Source organism: Prionailurus bengalensis, chromosome B3, assembly GCF_016509475.1.
Source record: "Prionailurus bengalensis isolate Pbe53 chromosome B3, Fcat_Pben_1.1_paternal_pri, whole genome shotgun sequence".
Lineage (NCBI taxonomy): Eukaryota > Metazoa > Chordata > Mammalia > Carnivora > Felidae > Prionailurus > Prionailurus bengalensis.
Genome location: NC_057355.1, coordinates 60,537,010 through 60,556,858, shown reverse-complemented (window position 1 = coordinate 60,556,858; position 19,849 = coordinate 60,537,010). Strand labels below are relative to the sequence as shown.

Here is a 19,849-nt window from a genome sequence, read left to right as displayed (position 1 = left end):
TCTACTGCTGTAGTGCAGAAGTGCCATAGACAACAAATAAATAAATAAGCATTGCTATGTTCCAATAAAACTTTATTTATGGGCACCAGAATTTTATTTTTATATAATTTTTATGTACCATGAAATAGGACTTTTAATTTCACATAATTTTCATGTATCACAAAATATTATTTTTCTTATCTTTTTCCCAGCCATCTAGAGATATAAAAACATACTTAGCTTGTAGGCCATACAAAACTGGTAGCAAATCAGATTTAACCCACAAACTTTAGTTCAGCAAACCCTAGAGGATGGGCTTCATCTGACCAAGAGGTGACTAGGAAGACTTTAGAAAAAGGATAGAGGGTGAACATTTTACAAATGTAATTGCAGAGTTAAGAACAAATCAAAAGTAAAGGCTCGAACTCATGAATAGTGAGATGACCTGCACTGAAACCAAGAGTCAGATGCTCAAATGACTGAGCCACCCAGGCGCCCCCCCCCCCATTTATTTTTATAATTAATTGTTAGACATCAGGTCTATGGATCTTCAGTGTTAGTCCTTTGGATCCTAACATTTCAAGAAACATTTGTTGAAAGCATTTATGTCCCAGGTACCACGAAAGACACAAAGGTACAAAGTACATGAGACCTGGGCCTTGTTCTGGAGAGCTTATGGTCAGATGGGGATGAAGGGTACATAAATGTATCATTGCAATTTAGCAAATGAAGATAGAGACATACACAGGAAGGGGACACGGAAAAAGAAGACAGGTAGTGGACTTTGTTTTCTTCTCCACATTTATTCTAATTGACTCTGGAATGTGTTCAATAAAATGATACCGGTTATAAGCTGGCCTGGTTTGTTATCAGCTTCCAAGATACAAAAAGACCCTAGTTAGATGAACTCAGCCACTATTTTGGTTTTATTCGATCAAAGTTACATTATTGTGATCTTTGCTTCTTAGAATTTAATCTACTTATCAAACCAACGACCCTGTCCTTTCAGCAAGGATGGTGGCAAAATAAACAAAGACCTTGTTCCTATTATCCAGGCATATGGCAAAATTAAGTAGCCACCATTCCATAATAAACAAAGAGAAACATTAAATTTAAAAAAATACAGTTCAATAAAACTGGGGAAACATTTTAAGCTGGGTTCAGTTTGAAAATTTTCTGTTTAAAGGATTAAAGGTTTTCGCAAGTTCTGAAGGTTTCTGTACCACTACTTGTAACACATTCAGTAAAATTCTTTCCTGAAGCAATTAGGCAAAATATACTAAGAACCTTTTTTGTTTTTTACAACAGTTGTACGTTTAAAGAAACATTAAGCAATAAATACCGAGTTCCCATATATTCCTTTTCCCCTGACCACACAGTTTCCCCTACTATTGACAGCTTGCCTTAGAGTGGTACATTTGTTGCAACTGAGAAGTCAAAGTTGACACATTATTTTTTGATACATTATTATTAACTAGAGTCCATAATTCACATTAGGGTTCTCTGTGTTGTACACTTTTTTGGTTCTAACAAATTAATAATGACATGTATATACCACTACGGTATCACACAGAATAAACACCCCCTCTGTGCTCCACCTATTCATTCCTCCATCCCTTCCACCATCATCTCCCAGGCCCTGGGAATAGCTAATCTTTTTACAGCCTCCACAGTGTTGCCTTTCCCAGAATGTGATACAGCTGGAATCACACAGTATATAGCCTTGCACAGTGGCTTCTTTCACTTTGTAATATGCATTTAAGGTCTTGCCCTCTCTTTTAGTAGCTCATTTCTTTTTATCACTGAAGGATATTCCATTGTATTGGTATACCAAAGTTGGTTTATCCATTCATCTATTATGGACATCTTGGATGCTTCCAAATTTTGGCAAATATGAATAAAGCTGCTATAATCATTCTTGTGCACTTTTTTGTACGGACATAAGTTTTCAGTTTATTTGGGTAAATAGCAAGGAACACAACTCCTGGATTGTATGGTTACAGTATGTTTATTTATTTTTATTACTTTTTTATGTTTATTTATTTTTGGGAGAGACCAAGTGAGGGAGGGGCAGAGAGAGGGAGACAGAGAATCCGAGGCAGGCCCTGAGAGGTCAGCACAGAGCCCAATGTGGGACGTGAACTCATAAACCGTGAGATCATGACCTGAGCTGAAATCGAGAGTTGGATGCTTAACTGACTGAGCCACCCAAGTGCTCCTTTTTTTTTTTTTTTTTTTTAGTTTATCTATTTTGAGAGAGAGAAAGCACACATGTGAGATCAAGGCAGGAGCAGAGAGAGAGAGAGAGAGAGAGAGAGAGAGAGGGAGAGAGAGAGAGAATCCCAAGCAGGTTCTGTGCTACCAGCACACAGCCCAATGGCAGCCCTACACGAGGCTTGATCCCATGAACCAGGATACAATGACCCAGCTGAAATCAAGAGCTGGATGCTCAACCAACTGAGTCACCCAGGCACCCCAGTATTCTTCTATAAGAAACTGCTAAACTGTCTTCCAAAGTACTATTCTGCATTTTCCCTAGCAATGAATAAGAGTTTCTGTTGCTCCCATACTCATCAGCATTTGATGCTGGATTTGGGCCATTCTAATACGTGTGGAGTGGTACTTCATTTTTGTTTTAATTTAATAACATATGATGGTGAGCATTTTTCATGTGCTCATTGGCCATTTATATATTTTCTTGGTAAAGTTTGTTTCAGATCTTTTGCCCATTTTTTAAATGTGTTGTTCACCTTCTTATTATTTAATTTTAAGAGTATTTTGTATGTTTTGGATACCACTCCTTTATCACATAAGTGTATTGCAAAGACTTTCATCTAGTCTGTGGCTTGTTTTTTTTTTTTTTCTGAAATGTCTTTATTTTTTAATCCAATAATTCCACTTCTGAGAATTTATCCTAGGAAAATAATCCGACATAGAGAAAAGTGATTCACACATAAAGATGTTTATAGCAACAATGCAATGCTTATCTTAAAAAAAGAAACTGGGGGCGCCTGGGTGGCGCAGTCAGTTAAGCATCCGACTTCAACCAGGTCACGATCTCACGGTCCATGAGTTCGAGCCCCGCGTCAGGCTCTGGGCTGATGGCTCAGAGCCTGGAGCCTGTTTCCGATTCTGTGTCTCCCTCTCTCTCTGCCCCTCCCCCGTTCATGCTCTGTCTCTCTCTGTCCCAAAAATAAATAAACGTAGAAAAAAAAAATTAAAAAAAAAAAAAAAAAAAAGAAACTGAATCCTAATTACATTCCCCCAATAATAGATAAATAGTTCAAATAAATTACGGTTAAATATTATATACACAATATTTTTTAAAAGAAACACCAAAAATCGAATGCATAATTTTATATATTTTGCTTTTTCCATATAAAAGTATACCATGAGAGGGGCTCTTGGGTGTCTCGGTTGAGCATCCAACTATTGATTTCAGCACACATCATGATCTCATGGTTCGTGCGTTCAAGCCCTGCATCAGGCTTCATGCGCGCCGACAGTGTGGAGCCTGCTTGGGGTTCTCTCTCTCTCCCTTTCCCTCTTTCTTTTTTTTAAAAAAAATTTTTTTTCAACGTTTACTTATTTTTGGGACAGAGAGAGACAGAGCATGAACGGGGGAGGGGCAGAGAGAGAGGGAGACACAGAATCGGAAACAGGCTCCAGGCTCTCAGCCATTAGCCCAGAGCCTGACGCGGGGCTCGAACTCCCGGACCGCGAGATCGTGACCTGGCTGAAGTCGGACGCTTAACCGACTGCGCCACCCAGGCGCCCCTCCCTTTCCCTCTTTCTGTTCCTCTCCTACTCACACACATGCTCTCTCTCTCAAAATAAACAAACTTTATACTACACTGTAGTCTATTGTCTAAGTTTTTAAGTGTCATTATGTCTAAAATATGATATACATACCTTAATTTAAAAATATTTATTGTTAAAAATGCTAACCATCATCTAAACTTTCAGTGAATTGTAATCTTTTTGCAGGTGGAGGGTCTTACCCTGACGTTGATGGCTGCTGACTGATCAGGGTGGTGCTTGCTGAAGAAGGAGTGGCTGTGTCAAGTTCTTAAAATAAGACAACAATGAAGTATGCCACACTGATAGACTCTTTCATGAACAATTCCTCTGTTCCACGCAATGCCGTTTGATGTTTTATCTACACTAGAACTTCTTTCAAAATTGAAGTCAATCCTCTCAAACCCTGTTACTAAGTTATCAACTAAGTTTATGGGATATTTTGTCATCATTTCAACAATCTTTACCAGGAATAGAGTCCATCTCAAGAAACCACTTTCTCTGCTCATTTACCAAAAATCAACTCCTCATCCATTAATTACAGTTTGATCATGAGACTGCAGCAATTCAGTCACATCTTCAGCCTCCACTTCACAGGCTAGTTCTCTTGTTATTTCTACATCTGCAGTTAACTTCCTCCACCACAGTCCTGAAATGCTCAAAGTCATCCATGATGGTTGGAATCAACTTTTTCCAAATTCCTGTTCATGTTTCTTGCTCTTCACATGAAATCATGAATGTTCTTAATGGCATCTAAAGTGATGAATCCTTTCCATAAACTTTTCAATGTACTTTTCCCAGACCCATCAAAGGAATTACAATCTATAGCAACAATAGGTTTAGGACTACAGTATTTCTTAAATAGTAAGACTTGCAAGTTGAAATGACTCCTTGATCTATGGGTTGCAGAATGGATGTTGTGTTAGCAGGCATGAAACAACATTCATCTCATTGTACATCTCCATCAGAGCTCTTCGTTACCCAGGTGCATTGTCAATGAGCAGTCATATTTTGAAAAGAATCTTTTTCTGAGCAGTAGGTCTCAGCAGTTGGCTTAACATATTCAGTAAACCATGTTGTAAACAGATATAATGTCATCCAGGCTTTGTTGTTCCATTTATAGAGCATAGGCAAACTAGATTTAGTGTAATTCTTAAGGGCTCTAGGATTTTCAGAAGTGTAGGGGTGCCTGGCTGGCTCCATCAGAAGAGCATGTGACTCTTGATCTTGGGGTCATGAGTTTGAGCCCCATGTTGCATGTAGAAATTACTTAAAATGAATAAACAAAATAAAAAAAAATGTAAATGAGCACTGGGTTCAACTTTAAGACATCAGTTGCATTAGCCCCTAACAAGAAAGTCAGTATGTCCTTTGAAGCCTTGAAGCCAGGCATTGACTTCTAACTATGAAAGTTCTAGATGGCATCTTCTTCCAATACAAGGCTATTTTGTCTACATTGCAAATATGTTGTTGAGTGTAGCCACCTTCATTAATGATCTTAGCTAGATCTTCTGGATAATGTGCTGCAGCTTCTACATTGGCACTTGCTGCTTCACCTTGCACTTTATATTATCCTTTACAGAACTGAAGAGAGTTAGGGCCTTGCTCTGGATTGGATTAGGCTTTGGCTTAAGGGAATGCTGTGGCTGATTTGATCTTCTATCCAGAACACTCAGATTTTCTCCATAACAGCAATAAGGCTGTTTGACTTTCTTGGGGCACCTGGATGCCTCAGTGGGTTAAGCGCCTGACTTTGGCTCAGGTCATAATCTTGAGATCTGAATTTGAGCCCCACATCCAGCTCGGTGCTGACAGCTCAGAGCCCGGAGCCTACTTCAGATTCTGTGTTTCCCTTTCTCTCTCCCTTACCCTCTTCTCCGCTCACCGTCTCTCTCTCACAAAATAAATAAGCATTAAAAAAAAAAGGGGGGGGGGCTGGGTGGCTCAGTCGGTTAAGTGTCCAACTTCAGCTCAGGTCATGATCTCACAGTCCTTGAGTTCAAGCCCCGGGTTGGGCTGTGTGCTGACAGCTCAGAGCCTGGAGCATGCTTCGGATTCTGTGTCTCTCTCTCTCTCTGACCCTCTACTGCTCAGGCTCTGTCTCTGTCTCAAAAATAAATAAAAAGATATAAAAAAATAAAAAAATAAAACCTCTTCCTTTGCCTTCATAACTTAGCAAACTAGCACACTTAGCAAATCAGCTTTCAGCCCAACTCAGCTTTAAACATACCTTCCCAGGGGCCCCTGGGTGGCTCAGCTGGTTAAGCGGCCGACTTCGGCTCAGGTCATGATCTCGAGGTCCATGAGTTCGGGAGCCCTGCGTCGGGCTCTGTGCTGACAGCTCAGAGCCTGGAGCCTGTTTCAGATTCTGTGTCTCCCTCTCTCTGACCCTCCCCCATTCATGCTCTGTCTCTCTCTGTCTCAAAAATAAACGTTAAAACACACACACACACACACAAACATACCTTCCCAACTAAGCTTAATCATTTCTAGCTTTTGATTTAACATGAGAAACATGTGATTATTCCTTTCACTTGAACACTTAGAGGTCATTGCAGGGTTATTAATTGGCATGATTTCAATACATTTGAATCTCAGGGAATAGGTAGGCCTGAGTATAGTGAGGGAGATGGAGAAATGGCCAGTGAATGGCGCAGTCAGAACACACACACCTGTATCAGTTAAGTTTGCCATTTTACATGGGTGCAGTTCGTGACAGCGCGAAACAATTACAACACCAAATATCACTGATCACCATAACAAGTATAATAATAGTGATAAAGTCTGAAATACTGCAGGAATTACCAAAATGTGACACAGAGACATGGAGCGAGGAAATGCTGTTGGAAAAATGGTACCAATAGACTTATTTGACTCAGGGTTGCCACAAACCTTCAATTGTAAAAAACACAGTCTGCAAAGCATAATTAGGTGAAATGCAATAAAATGAGGTATGCCTATATATTGTTTTTTGTAACTCACTTTCCTCATTTTAGATAAAGGAAACATTTATCTACACTAAAAATAATCTTAGGGTGCCTGGGTGGCTCAGTTGGTTGAGCGTCCGACTTCAGCTCAGGTCATGTTCTCACGGTTCGTGGGTTCGAGCCCTGCGTTGGGCTCTGGCTGACAGCTCGGAGCCTGAAGCCTGCTTTGGATTCTGTGTCTCCCTCTCTCTGCCCCTCCCCCACTCACACTCTGTCTCTTTCTCAAAAATCAATACATATTTTTTTAAAAAAAAGAACATCTTGGAGGAGATTTAGACAATTGGTGCCAATTTGGAAGTGACTTAATACTGAAAATATTAAAAACTGAGCAAGTCACAAAAATCAGATCACTATTAACCCTTGGAAGGCTAAAAAATAATAATAATCTTTAGGGGTGCTCAGTTGGTTGAGCATCTGACTCTTGATTTCTGTACAGGTCATGGTATCATGGGGCAATATTGAGCCCCACCTTAGGCTCTGTGCTGACAGCACCCAGACGGCTTTGGATTCTTTCTGCCCCTCCCTGGCTCACAAAAGAAAGGAAGGAAGGAAGGAAGGAAGGAAGGAAGGAAGGAAGGAAGGAAGGATAAAAGAAAGAAAGAAAAAGAAGAAAAAAGTTTTTAGATAATCTTTAACAGTGGGTGCTTTTTTATTTTGAGGAGAAAATCCAGAGATTAGCTTTTAGGTGTTTTTAAAAACCAGTAATGCAGTATGTTCTCTCTTTTTATACACACTTTTTTTGTGTGTGCACATTTAAACGCTACTCTTTTAGCAAATTTCAAATAAAAAATATGGTGTTATCAATTATAGTCACCATGTTATATATTACATCCTAAGATCTTATTTATTTACTGTAGGTTTTCTGAAGAGGTAAACTGCAGAGAACCTAGAAATCATGAAGGGTCACATTACACACAGTAGAACAAAAAGCTCGAATTTCAACTTTGTTATTTTTTTGTTTTCAGGTTGTTTGGGCTATTCTACCACTAAAGGTTTTTCTTGGTCCTGTCTTCATAGTGTTCAATCTTCAGTCTGTCCCGTCATAACTCTTCTTCCTCTTCTCTGAAGCAACACATATCCTTTCTTATTTCTTCTGATCTTTTTTTTTTAATGGCTTCATTTTTTTTCTTTTATGAAGTGTTTTATTATACAAAAAAGTATACACAGTGTATAGATAAGTTACAAAATATAACAATGAGATGAATACCCATGAACCCAGCACCCAACCCAAAAAAGTATTACTACTGCTGAAGCTGCCTGTGTATAATAATCCAGAGTCCCATCCTCTTACCTGCCCTGGAGGTTACTACTCGCCTGAATTATGTTTATTAGTCATTCCCTTGCTTTTCTTTAAAAATTTCACCAACTTATTCTCTCATCGAAAGTGTTCTCTTCTCTTCACACTCACTTTTGATGGGTAATATTCTTTAAAGCTTACAGACATAATCTTATATTAGTCACAAAATAGCCCATCCTTCTGATGACCCAAAGATTCATGAGTAAGCCATGTAAGCACCCTCTGTAAGAAGAGTTCTGAAAGACCTCAAGATAGTAAACCTAAATATACTCCATAAAAGAGTGCAGTAGCAATATAAACTGGTTAGCTTTAAAAACTTGAAGGTAGCTTAGTGAAAGGTTCCCAAAATTTAACAAATAGGTTTTTACCAGTCCACAGAAAAACCAGTACAGGAAAAACTGTAGTGAGCTCTTTCACAGAGCTACATGTACACAGCCTTTTGTTTTTTTGTTTTAATTTTTATTTTTAGAGAGAGAGAGAGTGGCACAAGCAGGGGAGATGGTCAGAGGGGGAGAGAGAGAATCCCAAGCAAGGTCAATGCTGTTAGCACAGACAGAGCCCAACATGGGGCCCAATCCCATGACCATGGGGTCAAGACCCAAGCCAAAAGCAAGAGTCAGACACTCAGCCAACTGAGCCACCCAGGTGCCCCTACATGTATGCAGTTTAAAGAACTAGTCTTTATACTGGGATTATCCTACTTTCTTGGAATTAAATATCTTTTCCTTTATAAAATGATATAAGATGGCAAGTATATTTGGTTGCTGTTCATGTGTCTTTTTTTAAATTAAAACTGAACTTACTTGGCCAAAGAAAAATTTGAAAACCCTATGTCATATCCAATGTTTTTGGAAATTGTACTGACCCACAAACTCCCAAAGCTTAGAAAGCATAGGCTTAGAAGTCTTTAAATCTGAGGAACTGGAAAACTTTTGTCTTGAGCCTTTACTATCTCTCCCCATTAGTCTCCTACAGTAAAAATGGGAAGAAATTAACAACTTCCTCCTGTCTCTACTACTGGCATTCTTTCTTTGGTTCTCCAACATAAGAAATACTATAATTAATGAAGCTGACTAATGCTTGGGGTGCCTGGGAGGCTCAGTCGGTTAAACGTCCGACATTGGCTCCGGTCATGATCTCATGGTTCATGGGTTCGAGCCCCGCATTGAGCTCTGTGCTGACCACTCGGAGCCTTGAGCCTGCTTGAGATTCTGTGTCTCCCTCACTCGCTGCTCCTCTCCTGCTCGTGTGTTCTCTCTCTCTCTCAAAAATAAATAAACATTTTTTTTTTAATTAAGAAAAACAAAAGAATTTAACCAATGCTTAACTTTAAAAATCTCATCAGTGATTAGCTTTCCAATCTTGGGAAAACATTTTAACCATACTATATCATAGGTTCCTCGATCCTTTTTTTCTTGTGCACAATAATACCCATAATCTATGCCTATGGCCCATCACTTCCTGAAATAGAAGTAGTAATGTTGAGGCCAGTCTAATTACCTGAACAGCACTTTGAATTCTATGGAGGGCACAGACCTAACTTTGAGATGTTATATACACTTACACAAGACTTTAGGCATGCTTAACAGGATGTTAAAGAAAAACATCAATAACATCAACAACATCTGTCTAAGCCCAGAATATACAACCAATACAATTATTTGAGAAATACATTTCAGCTCAGAATAATAAAGCTGTCTAATGATATAAGAAGAAAGGAAAAAGTCCTCAACCTCGTTAGTGATTATGAAAATTAAGACCACTATTTGATACTATTATATACCCACTAGATTGGCTAAAATTAAAATGAGTGACAACACCAAATCTCCCAAGTATGTGCAGCAGTGGGAACTCTCACATACTGCTGGAGAGCCCATAAATTGGTATGACTACTTTGGATAACAATATGACACTATTTATTACAACTAAAGAAGATTCATATACCCTAGAATTCAGCATTCTATTCCAGATATATATCTTAGAGAAACTACTGTACATGTGTACAAAATACACAAATAGGAATGTTCATAGCAAAATTGCTCAGCATGATAGCCCCAAACTGGAAACAATCTACATATCCATATACAGTACAATGAGTAAGGACAACATGGATTATTGAACACCATAAAGGTCAGTGGACAAACTACAGCTATATACATAACACTGGGTGAAAGAAGTTACTCAATAAGAAAAAGATACAGCATGACTCCATCTATATAAAGTTCAAAAACAAAATTATTCAGTGTGATTTGGTGATAAGTTAAAAGAGAAATAAAGATTATCACACAAGAGAGAAGAAAGGAGAAAGGTTATCACAAAGGGGGAGAGAAGGGACAAATGGGAGGCCTTTGAGAGCTGGCAACACCTTATTCTTGACCTAAGCAGTGGTTACGCAGGTGTTTGCTTCACAGTTCTTTAAGGGTTTCATACGGTTTATACAATCATTTGTATAAAAATGACCTATCTCATAAAAAATTACAAAGGGCTGCATCTTGAGGTGATATTATGTGATATTTAACCAAAGCTAAAGGTTCAGTTATCAGAACTATTATAGCAGGAATTCAAGTACTGGTCAGGTATTTGGACCAGATGGCCACAAAGTTCCTGCTAATCTAGAGATTTTATGGATCTATTTTCATACCTTGTAACGATGATTTTTATGAACACTATTCTGGAAGCAGTCCATACAGAGTACACATGTTGGGTCAATTGCACAGTCCCTGAAAAAGATTGAGAATTAGATTCCAAAATTCAGAAGACGTCAATGATGCTTAAGATATGACTATAATATAATGTGAATGAGTTTCCCGTGTGGTGCACGAACTGAATATGAAAGTGTCTCAAAAACTGAATTCCAAATAACTTGAGCCATATTTGAATATGTAAGTTTGGATGTTTGGTTTTTGCCTCTTAAATCAACCTCATTATTTTGAGCTTTTAGCTGGTTTCAGACTGTTAAGTTGCAATTCAAGATTAGTTTTGTGAAAAATGATTAGCTTTTTTTCCCATTATCTGTCATCATCTTAACCTACTGCATTTAAAAACATATTTTTACAAACACTGATTGTTCACTGGTAAATGAGGCTTGAATAAAGACAAAATTCATTAGAATGCAAGCAGCCTGGGGTGCCTGGGTGGCTCTGTCGGTTAAGCATCCAACTTCGGCTCAGGTCATAATCTTGGGGTCTTTGAGTTCAAGCCCCGCATCAGGCTCTGTGCTGACAGCTCAGAGCCTGAAGCCTGTTAAGGATTCTGTGTCTCCCTCTCCATGTGTCCCTCCCCCATTAGCACTCTCTCTCTCTCTCAAAAATAAACATTAAAATTTTTTTTAAAAAAAGAAGAAAAAAATGGAATAGAAGCAGCCTAAGGGCAGGAATGTTTATGACTGTGTTTATGAATGATATGTGCTAAGCACCCAGAATAGTGCCAGGCACATGGTAGGTATTCAATTAATATTTACTGAATGAATGAAAAAAAAATTCAATCTCTCTTAATCTCTTCCCTAATAACTCCTAAAATACACATAAATCTTATTTAACATTTTTCAGGGAAACATTAGAAGCAAATTGGTGAAAAGTGCAAAATTAATTTTTAAAATACTGATTTAGAAGAGTGGAAGAGATGGAATTGGAAAGTTTTAAAAATTATACATATATATGTATATATATACATTTTTTAATGTTTATTTTTGAGAAAGAGACAGAGCGTGAGCAGGGGAGGGGCAGAGAAAGAGGGAGACACAGAATCTCTCAACACAGAGCCTATGCAGGGCTTAAACTCATGAACCACGAGATCATGACCTGAGCTTCAGTCAGATGCTTTAACCAACTGAGCCACCCAGGCACCCCTGTTTTAACAATGATTTTAAAGCCTAATAGGAAATAAAGATAGCCTAATAATACTCTCGAAAGCATACATTATCTACTGTCAAATTTAGAGCAAATTTTCTCAACCTCAGCAGTACTGACATTCTGAACTGGATAATTATTTGCTGGGAATAGAGGAGACTGTCCTGCACACTGCAGGATGCTTAAGTGTCAATCTTGGCCTCTACCCACTAGATGCGTTACCATTTCCCCAGTTGTGACAATTAAAAATGTTTCCATGACACTTTTGGAGAAATGAGATCTACAAATGTCTACTGTGCTTTAGCTGAAACAGACTAGGCTTCAGCTAAAATTTATGTAAGAAGATAAACCTTACTACCTATGTAGCAAAATAGTACACAAAATATAAAAGCTGACTTTTTTCCTAAGAAAATAGGGTAATGATACTATGTTCTAAACAACTATTAACTACACATAAACCAGTCAAACCTAGAATTACAGGAAGTAAAAGCCAATTCTCTGAATTTATGAAGTCTAAAAATTCACTCCTAACCTAAACTACCTCTAGTAAAGGGAAAAAACTCACTAAAACTACAGTGCAACTAAAATCTAAAAGATGAAAGCTTCAGGCAGGAGCAGGGAGTAAAACCGTTCTCTGTGCTACCATGATTTGTTTTTGTTTTTTTTTTTAAGTTTTTTTTTTTTTTAACGTTTATTTATTTTTGAGACAGTGAGAGACAGAGCATGAACAGGGGAGGGTCAGAGAGAGGGAGACACAGAATCTGAAACAGGCTCCAGGCTCTGAGCTGTCAGCACAGAGCCCGACGCGGGGCTCGAACTCATGGACCATGTGATCATGACCTGAGCTGAAGTCGGACGCTTAACTGACTGAGCCACCCAGGCGCCCCTGTGCTACCATGATTTGTAAGGCAACTGCTCTCACAAAGGGCAAAAACCCTAAGGCTGCTTTCAGTTTCCCTACCACTGGCCTTTTCTACTCAACTTAATTCCAACTGTTGCTATAGGTCCACAATCCCCTGATACCAAATCTCACTTGGTAGAAAAAAATGATGTGAAATGATGTGACGACTATACCATTTGCTGTGAATATTCATTGATTTCTTACAGAAATGCTATGTTTGATGATAGGATCCTGCCCTAACTCTGCTGGAGAAGAGTTCAGAATTCAGAAATACACTGGCCCCAGGGTTTCATATTAAGAGTATGTGGACTACATTAAAAACAAGACAAAAATCTATCCGTTATATACTTTTAGAGAACAGGAAAGTGAGACAACTATTTAAGTCATACGTTCAAAAACAAGCTGTACAAGCAAAAACCGACCTATAAGTGCGTAATAAAAGGAAGTTATTTAAGTAGGATTAAGTATACTATAAATAGTAATACATTTTTTTAAATACATCATAAAATAAGTACAAAATACCAAGACTGAAGTTAACTAATCCTATAAATTTCTAATTCTTACCTACAAGAGTACGTTGTCTCTCCACTTTTGAAAACCTTCCCACAGAGTTGAAATGCTCCACTGTGCTTCAATTTCTCTAAGCAAATATCCGGATCTTCTCCAAATAAGTACCATTCCAGTGGAGTAAATATAGACATTTGTATACTCTCCTCCTGCTTTTCCAAGTCTGGGTCCATTTCAGCAGAATAAATTTCTGGCACCAACTGTGCCAAATGGTGCAAAAAAGTAGTATAAAAGTCAGCTTGCTGATCCCACCACTGAAAGAAAACAAAAATTACACTTGGTTACAAGTTTCTTCTTAAAGATGTAGGGGTACAAATAATAGCACAATTCTGAAATTTCAGAGAGGCTGATTTACAATATATTCTTATTTTATCCCTTACCAATACAAAAGGAAAGTGGATTAAAAAAATAGCCTTGGAAATTAAGTGGCTGCTCACATACCACATATATCTGGGGGGAACAAAAAAGAGCAGCTGCAGTGGATGAGAATTACCCTTCCCTTCTGGACTGGGCAACTCCTGATCTCTGAAGATAATTCTAATACTAGTCAGGGGCTGTACGGACAAAGCATTCCCCACATTCTTAGTTTAAATGTTGTAAGGAATTGTAACATTTACTGAGAGATCAAAATGAATGAGTAGAAAAGAGTTTTTAGAACGCCAAAAGCACTAAACATAAAAGGAAATGGATTAATTATACTCCTCAAAAGTAAACTTAAACCCTTCTGCTCTTCAAAAGAAACTACTACAGATGGCTTATGTGCCATGTTTATTTGTACATGAAAACATGCTCAACATCATTAGGGAAATGCAAATTAAAATGACAATGAGAAACCCCTACACAACTTATTTGGGTTTAGGTAAAAGAGAATATAAAAAACTGACAATACCAGGTATAAACAAGAATGCAGAAAAGGAAAATGCTAGTAGGAACTGAAACTGGTATAACCACTTTATGAAAGTTTGGCAGTTTTATAGTTAAACATGAACTTACCTTACAACACAGCAATCAAACTTCTAGCTATCTACCTAAGAATTGAAAACTTATGTTCATACAAACACTTATACATGGATGTTACAAGAGTTTTAAGTTGCCAAAACCCAGAAATAACCCAATTGTCCTTCAACTGGTGAATTATAAACAAACTGTGGTATGGCCAAGCCATGGAATGAATACTGCTCAGGAATAAAAGGCATAAGTTATCAATAAATGCAACATCAAAATGTATTCTTATAAAACCAGTAAAGTTCAAAAGGCTATGCATTGATTGCCTCTTAGCAGTTAGGGCCATGTTCATAGAGCATCTGTGTGAACTGAGCAGAGCTCTCATCTCTGTGCCAAATTCCTGATTCCTGTAATAAGTGGGTTTCACAGACACTATATGCAGGTTTCAATAACACCATCATCTCATTCTTATCTTCAATCAAACAAGATAGCTTTCCAAGCACCAAGAAATTCCTTTAAAAAAGACATTCGGTGATTACTTGCTGGCAATTTGGGCTTAAATATGAGGTACGATTACCCTAAACCATCCAACCAACCCAGCCCAATCAGTTTTTAATGCCACTCAGTAATAGCAAGCTTAAATGAACATAGGCAAGGGAAACAAAAGGTTGAGTGCACAGCTCTCTACTATCAACCCAATATTGACAATTTAGTTGCAGTTAACATCCTTCTAGTTAAATGAATGTTGCTCATTTGAAATGGGCTGGTTTTCTGGCTTTATTAGTATCTCATTGTTTGTCTTATAATTATGTAAAAACTTGCATTTATACATATTTTGTATTTGTACACACTTAAGCTATATTCTAAAAACTAATTTAAAAATTTCTAAAGGCTATGTACTTTATAATCCCATTTATTTATTTATTTATTTATTTATTTATTTATTTAACTTATATTTTAGAGAGAGTACAAGTGGGAGAAAGGGGCAAAGGGAGAGAGAGAGAAAATCTTAAGCCACCTCCATCCTCAATGTGGCGCCCAACATAGGCCTCAATCCCACAACCCTGGGATCATGACCTGAGTTGAAATCAAGAGTCAGACGCTCAACTGACTGAGCCATCCAGGCGCCCTATATCACTCCATTTACACGACATTGTGGAAAAGGCAAAACTACTACCAAGATGGAGGACAGCACAGTGGTTTGCCAGGGGTTTATACTACAAAGTAGAAATGACAGAATTTTTGAGTGCGATGGGATTGTTTTACACCTGTGTTATGGTGATGGTTACACAAATGTTGGCAAATGTCAAAACTCACAGAACTGTACAATAAAAAGTTATTTATGTAAATTTTAAAAGTGAATTTTAAAGTACATAGTTTATAAAACGAAAAGGAAAGCCACATATTGAGAGAAAATATCTGCAATAATACACTGAACACTTTCTCCCAAAGATAAAGAATAGGCAAGGACATTCTCTCCTTTGTTCTCTCCTATTCAATATTGTTCTGACGGTCTTAGCTAGTGCAGTAAGGCAAGAAAAAGAAACAAATGGAATGATGATTGAAAGGGAAGAAGCACACTGTCTCAGGGTCATGAGTTCAAGCACTGTGTTGGGCTCCACACTGGGAGAGGAGCTTACTAAAAACAAAACAAAAAACAAAAAACAAAAAAAAACCCACCAACTGTACTTCTATATACTACCAACAATTTGAAAGTGAAATTTTGAAAAATAGCATTCATAGTAGCATTAAAAATCTTAAAATATTTGGGCATCAATTTAATAAAAGATGTAAGACCTCTACACTACAAACTACAAAACATTGTTGAGATAAATTTCTAAAGCACCCAAATAAATGAAGAACTATATTATGTTCACTGATTGTAAAATTCAATATTAAGATATCTACACTTGCCAAACTGATCTACAGATTCCACGCAATCCCAGCAAACATTTTTGTAGAAATTGACAAGCTGATTCTAAAATGAATATAGAAATATAAAAAATTTAGAAGAGACTCATGCTGATTTCAGGATTCACGTAAATCTATGCTAATTGAGACAGTGTAGCAGAGGCATGAAAAAAGACATATTTATCAATGGAACAGAAGAGAGAGTCCAAAAATGAATCCACACACAGTCAATTTTTTCATGAAAAGGAACCAACACCATTCAAAGAAGAAAAGATGGTCTTCTCAAAAAAATTACAGAGGCAATCAGATATCCTTATAAAAAAGTAAACTTCAATCTATACTCTATGCCAAACACAAAAATTAATTTGAAATGCATCATACACTTAAATATAAAAGCTAAAACCATAAAACTTCTTAATGAAAACTCTTGCCATCTTGGAGCAGGTCAAGATTTCTGGAACGGGGCACAAAAAGCATTAAGCATTAAAAAAATGGATTTGATAAAAATTAAAGCCTTCTGCTCTTCAAAATGAACATGAGTAACTAATATCCAATTCTGCTACTCACTATGCATTTTTCAAATCTTTCACACAACCAAATAATTAAGATTAATTTTGGAATGGATATATGTTAAAATGAACATCCTTCTGCTTCTTGAGTCTATTTAGCTATACCTTCTGTGAAATTACACAGAAATAGGAAGCAACAAAGAAGTTGCTAATCCAACTTGCCGGTAGGGCACAGGACATCCACCCATAAGCTATCTATATAGCTAAGGCCCTGGCCCTCTTGGCACAGGAACACCCTTGTCCCAAGCTGTGAGACTGTTCAGTCCACTAGGAAATGTAATCTAGGCAAAAAACTCATCAAGAGAATAAAGGAACTCTAGAAAAAGTAACAGGTATGGAAAATTACAACTCTTCAGTCTGTAAGAACAAAGGCTAGATAATGTTTATAAAATCATGAGTTTTGACAAGGTGAACATATAATTGTTCATTATACCTTAAATTAACAGATGCCCCCTTAAAAGTGTTAAAAACAATTTTCAGGGAAAAGTACAGAAATCAGAATTTTATTTAGCTATGATAAACTCATAAAATTGTCAAAAGAGTTTTATAAAGCTGAAATATACTTAGAATTAAGAATTTACATAAAGTTCTGTACAGGTAACAAAAAAAGTTACAGATATTTGACTATATATAAAGTTTTCTGAGTGTGCTTTCCTGAAGCTCAACATGCCATCCATAAGTAAATTCAACTCATTAAAACTTTATGTAAATTGGATTATTTGGTGTTGTTTTAGAAGTTCTTTATGTATTTTGGATACTAGCTCTTTATTAGATATATCATTTGCAAATATCTTCTCCCATTCTCTGGGTCGCCTTTTAGTTTTGTTGACTGTTTCCTTCACTGTGCAGAAGCTTTTTATTTTGATGTAGTCCCAATACTTTATTTTTTTGTGTCCCTTGCCTCAGGAGGCCTATGTAGAAAAAAGTTACTGTTTGTGCTCTCTACTAGGATTTTTATGGTTTAGGTCTTTATCCATTTCAAATTTATTTTTTGTATGCCTTCATTCTTTTGCATGCTGCTATCCATGCAAAAGTGTCTTTTTCCCATCGGATGTTCTTCCCTGCTTTGTCAAAGATTACTTGGCCATATAATTGGGGGGTTATTTCTGGGTTTTCTATTCTGTTCCATTGATACATGTATCTATTTTTGTGCCAGTACCATACCGTTTTGATACTACAGCTTTGGAATACAACTTGAAGTCTGGAATTGAAATGCCTCCAGCTTTTTCTTTTTCAAGGCTGCTTTGGCTATTCAGGATCTTTTGTCATTCCATACAAATTTTAGGACTGTTAGTTCTAGCTCTGTGAAAAATGCTGTTGGTATTTTGATAGAGACTGCATTAAACGTGTAGACTGATTTTGGTAGTACAGACATTTTAACAATATTTGTTCTTCCAATCCATGAGTTTGGAATGTCTTTCCATTTTCTTGTGTTATCTTCAATTTTTTTCATCAATGTTTTATAGTTTTCAGAGTACAGGTCTTTCACTTCTTTGGTTAGGGTTATTCCTATGTATCATGTTATTTTTGGTGCAGTTCTAAGTGGGACTGTTTTCTGAATTTCTCTTTCTGCTGCTTCATTATTGATGTATAGAAATGCAACAGATTTCTGTACATTGATCTTGGATCCTGCGACTTCACTCAATTTGCTTATCAGTTACAGCACTTTTTTGGTGGAATCTTTCAGGTTTTCTATATAGAGTACCGTGTCATCTGCAAAGAGTAAAAATTTTACCTCTTCCCTACCAATTTGGATACCTTTTATTTCTTTTTGTTGTCTGATCGGTGTGGCTACCACTTCCAATACCATGTTGAATAAAAGTGGTGACAGTGGACATCCTTGTCTTGTTCCTGACCTTAGGGGAAAAGCTCTCAGTTTTTCCCCACTTAAGGTAATGATAGCTGAGGGTTTTTCCTTACATGGCCTTTATTATGTTGAGATATGTTCCCTCTAAACCTACTCTGAGGAGGGTTTTTATGAATGTATGTTGTATGCTGTCAAATGGCTTTTTCTGTGCCAATTGAAATGATCGTATAGTTCTTATCCTTTCCCTTTTCATGTGCTGTATCACACTGGTAAGATTTGTGAATATTTGACCACTTTTGCAAATCAGGAATAAATCCCACTTGTCGTGAATGATTTTTTTAATGTAACATATTTCTCCAAAGAAGACATACAAATGGCCATCAGAAATATCAAAAGATGCTCAACATTGGGGCATGTGGGTGGCTCAGTCAGTTGAGTGTCCAACTTTGGCTTAGCTCATGATCTCACAGTTCATGGGTTCAAGGCCTGCAATGGACTCTGTGCTGACAGCTCAGAGCCTGGAACCTGCTTCAGATTCTGTGTCTCCCTCTCTCTCTGTTCTTCCCCCACTCGTGCTCTGTCTCTCTCTGTTTCTCAAAAATAAACACTAAAAAAAAAAAAGATGCTCAACATCATTCATCATCGGGGAAGTGCAAATCAAAACTACAATGAGTTATCGTCGCACACCTGTCAGAATGACTAAAATCAACAACATAGAAACAACAGGTGCTGGCAAAGATGTGGAGAAAAAGGAACCCTTTCACACTGTTGGTAGGAATGCAAATGGTGCAGCCACTGTGGAAAACAGTATGGAGGTTCTTAAAAAAGCTAAAAATAGATCTACCTTATGATCCAGCAATCATACTACAGGGTATTTATACAAAGAACACAAGAATGTGAAGCTAAAGGGATACATATACCCATGTTTATAGCAGCATTATTTACAGTAGCCAAGATATGGAAGCAGCCCAAGTGTCCATCGATTGATGAATGGGTAAAGAAAATGTGATGTATATATATACAAGAGTATTATTCAGCCATAAAAAAGAATGAAATCTCACCACCTGCAATGACATGGATGGAGCTAGCCAGTATAATGCTAAGCGAACTAAGTCAAAGACAAATACCATATAGTTTCCCTCATATGTGGATTTAAGAAACAAACAAGCAAAAGAAAAAAGATGAGAGAGACAAAGAGACAAACCAAGAAACAAACTCTTAACTATAGAGAACGAACTGA

At 37.3% G+C, this 19,849-nt stretch overlaps 1 protein-coding gene across 2 annotated transcripts in view; it reads right to left on the bottom strand.

Annotated features, from left to right (window-relative positions):
• Positions 1–19,849, bottom strand: part of UBR1 (ubiquitin protein ligase E3 component n-recognin 1) — a 135,462-nt gene that overhangs the window by 101,933 nt on the left and 13,680 nt on the right. For both annotated transcript variants that reach the window (XR_006293034.1, XM_043554111.1), the window contains exons 2-3: positions 13,375–13,631; positions 10,703–10,781 (exon numbers count right to left, since the gene is read on the bottom strand). Coding sequence is in view for 1 of the 2 variants with exons in the window: in XM_043554111.1 (XP_043410046.1) it covers positions 10,703–10,781; positions 13,375–13,631 (336 nt within the window). In the remaining variant the exon portion in view is untranslated. The remainder of the gene's footprint in view (positions 1–10,702; positions 10,782–13,374; positions 13,632–19,849) is intronic.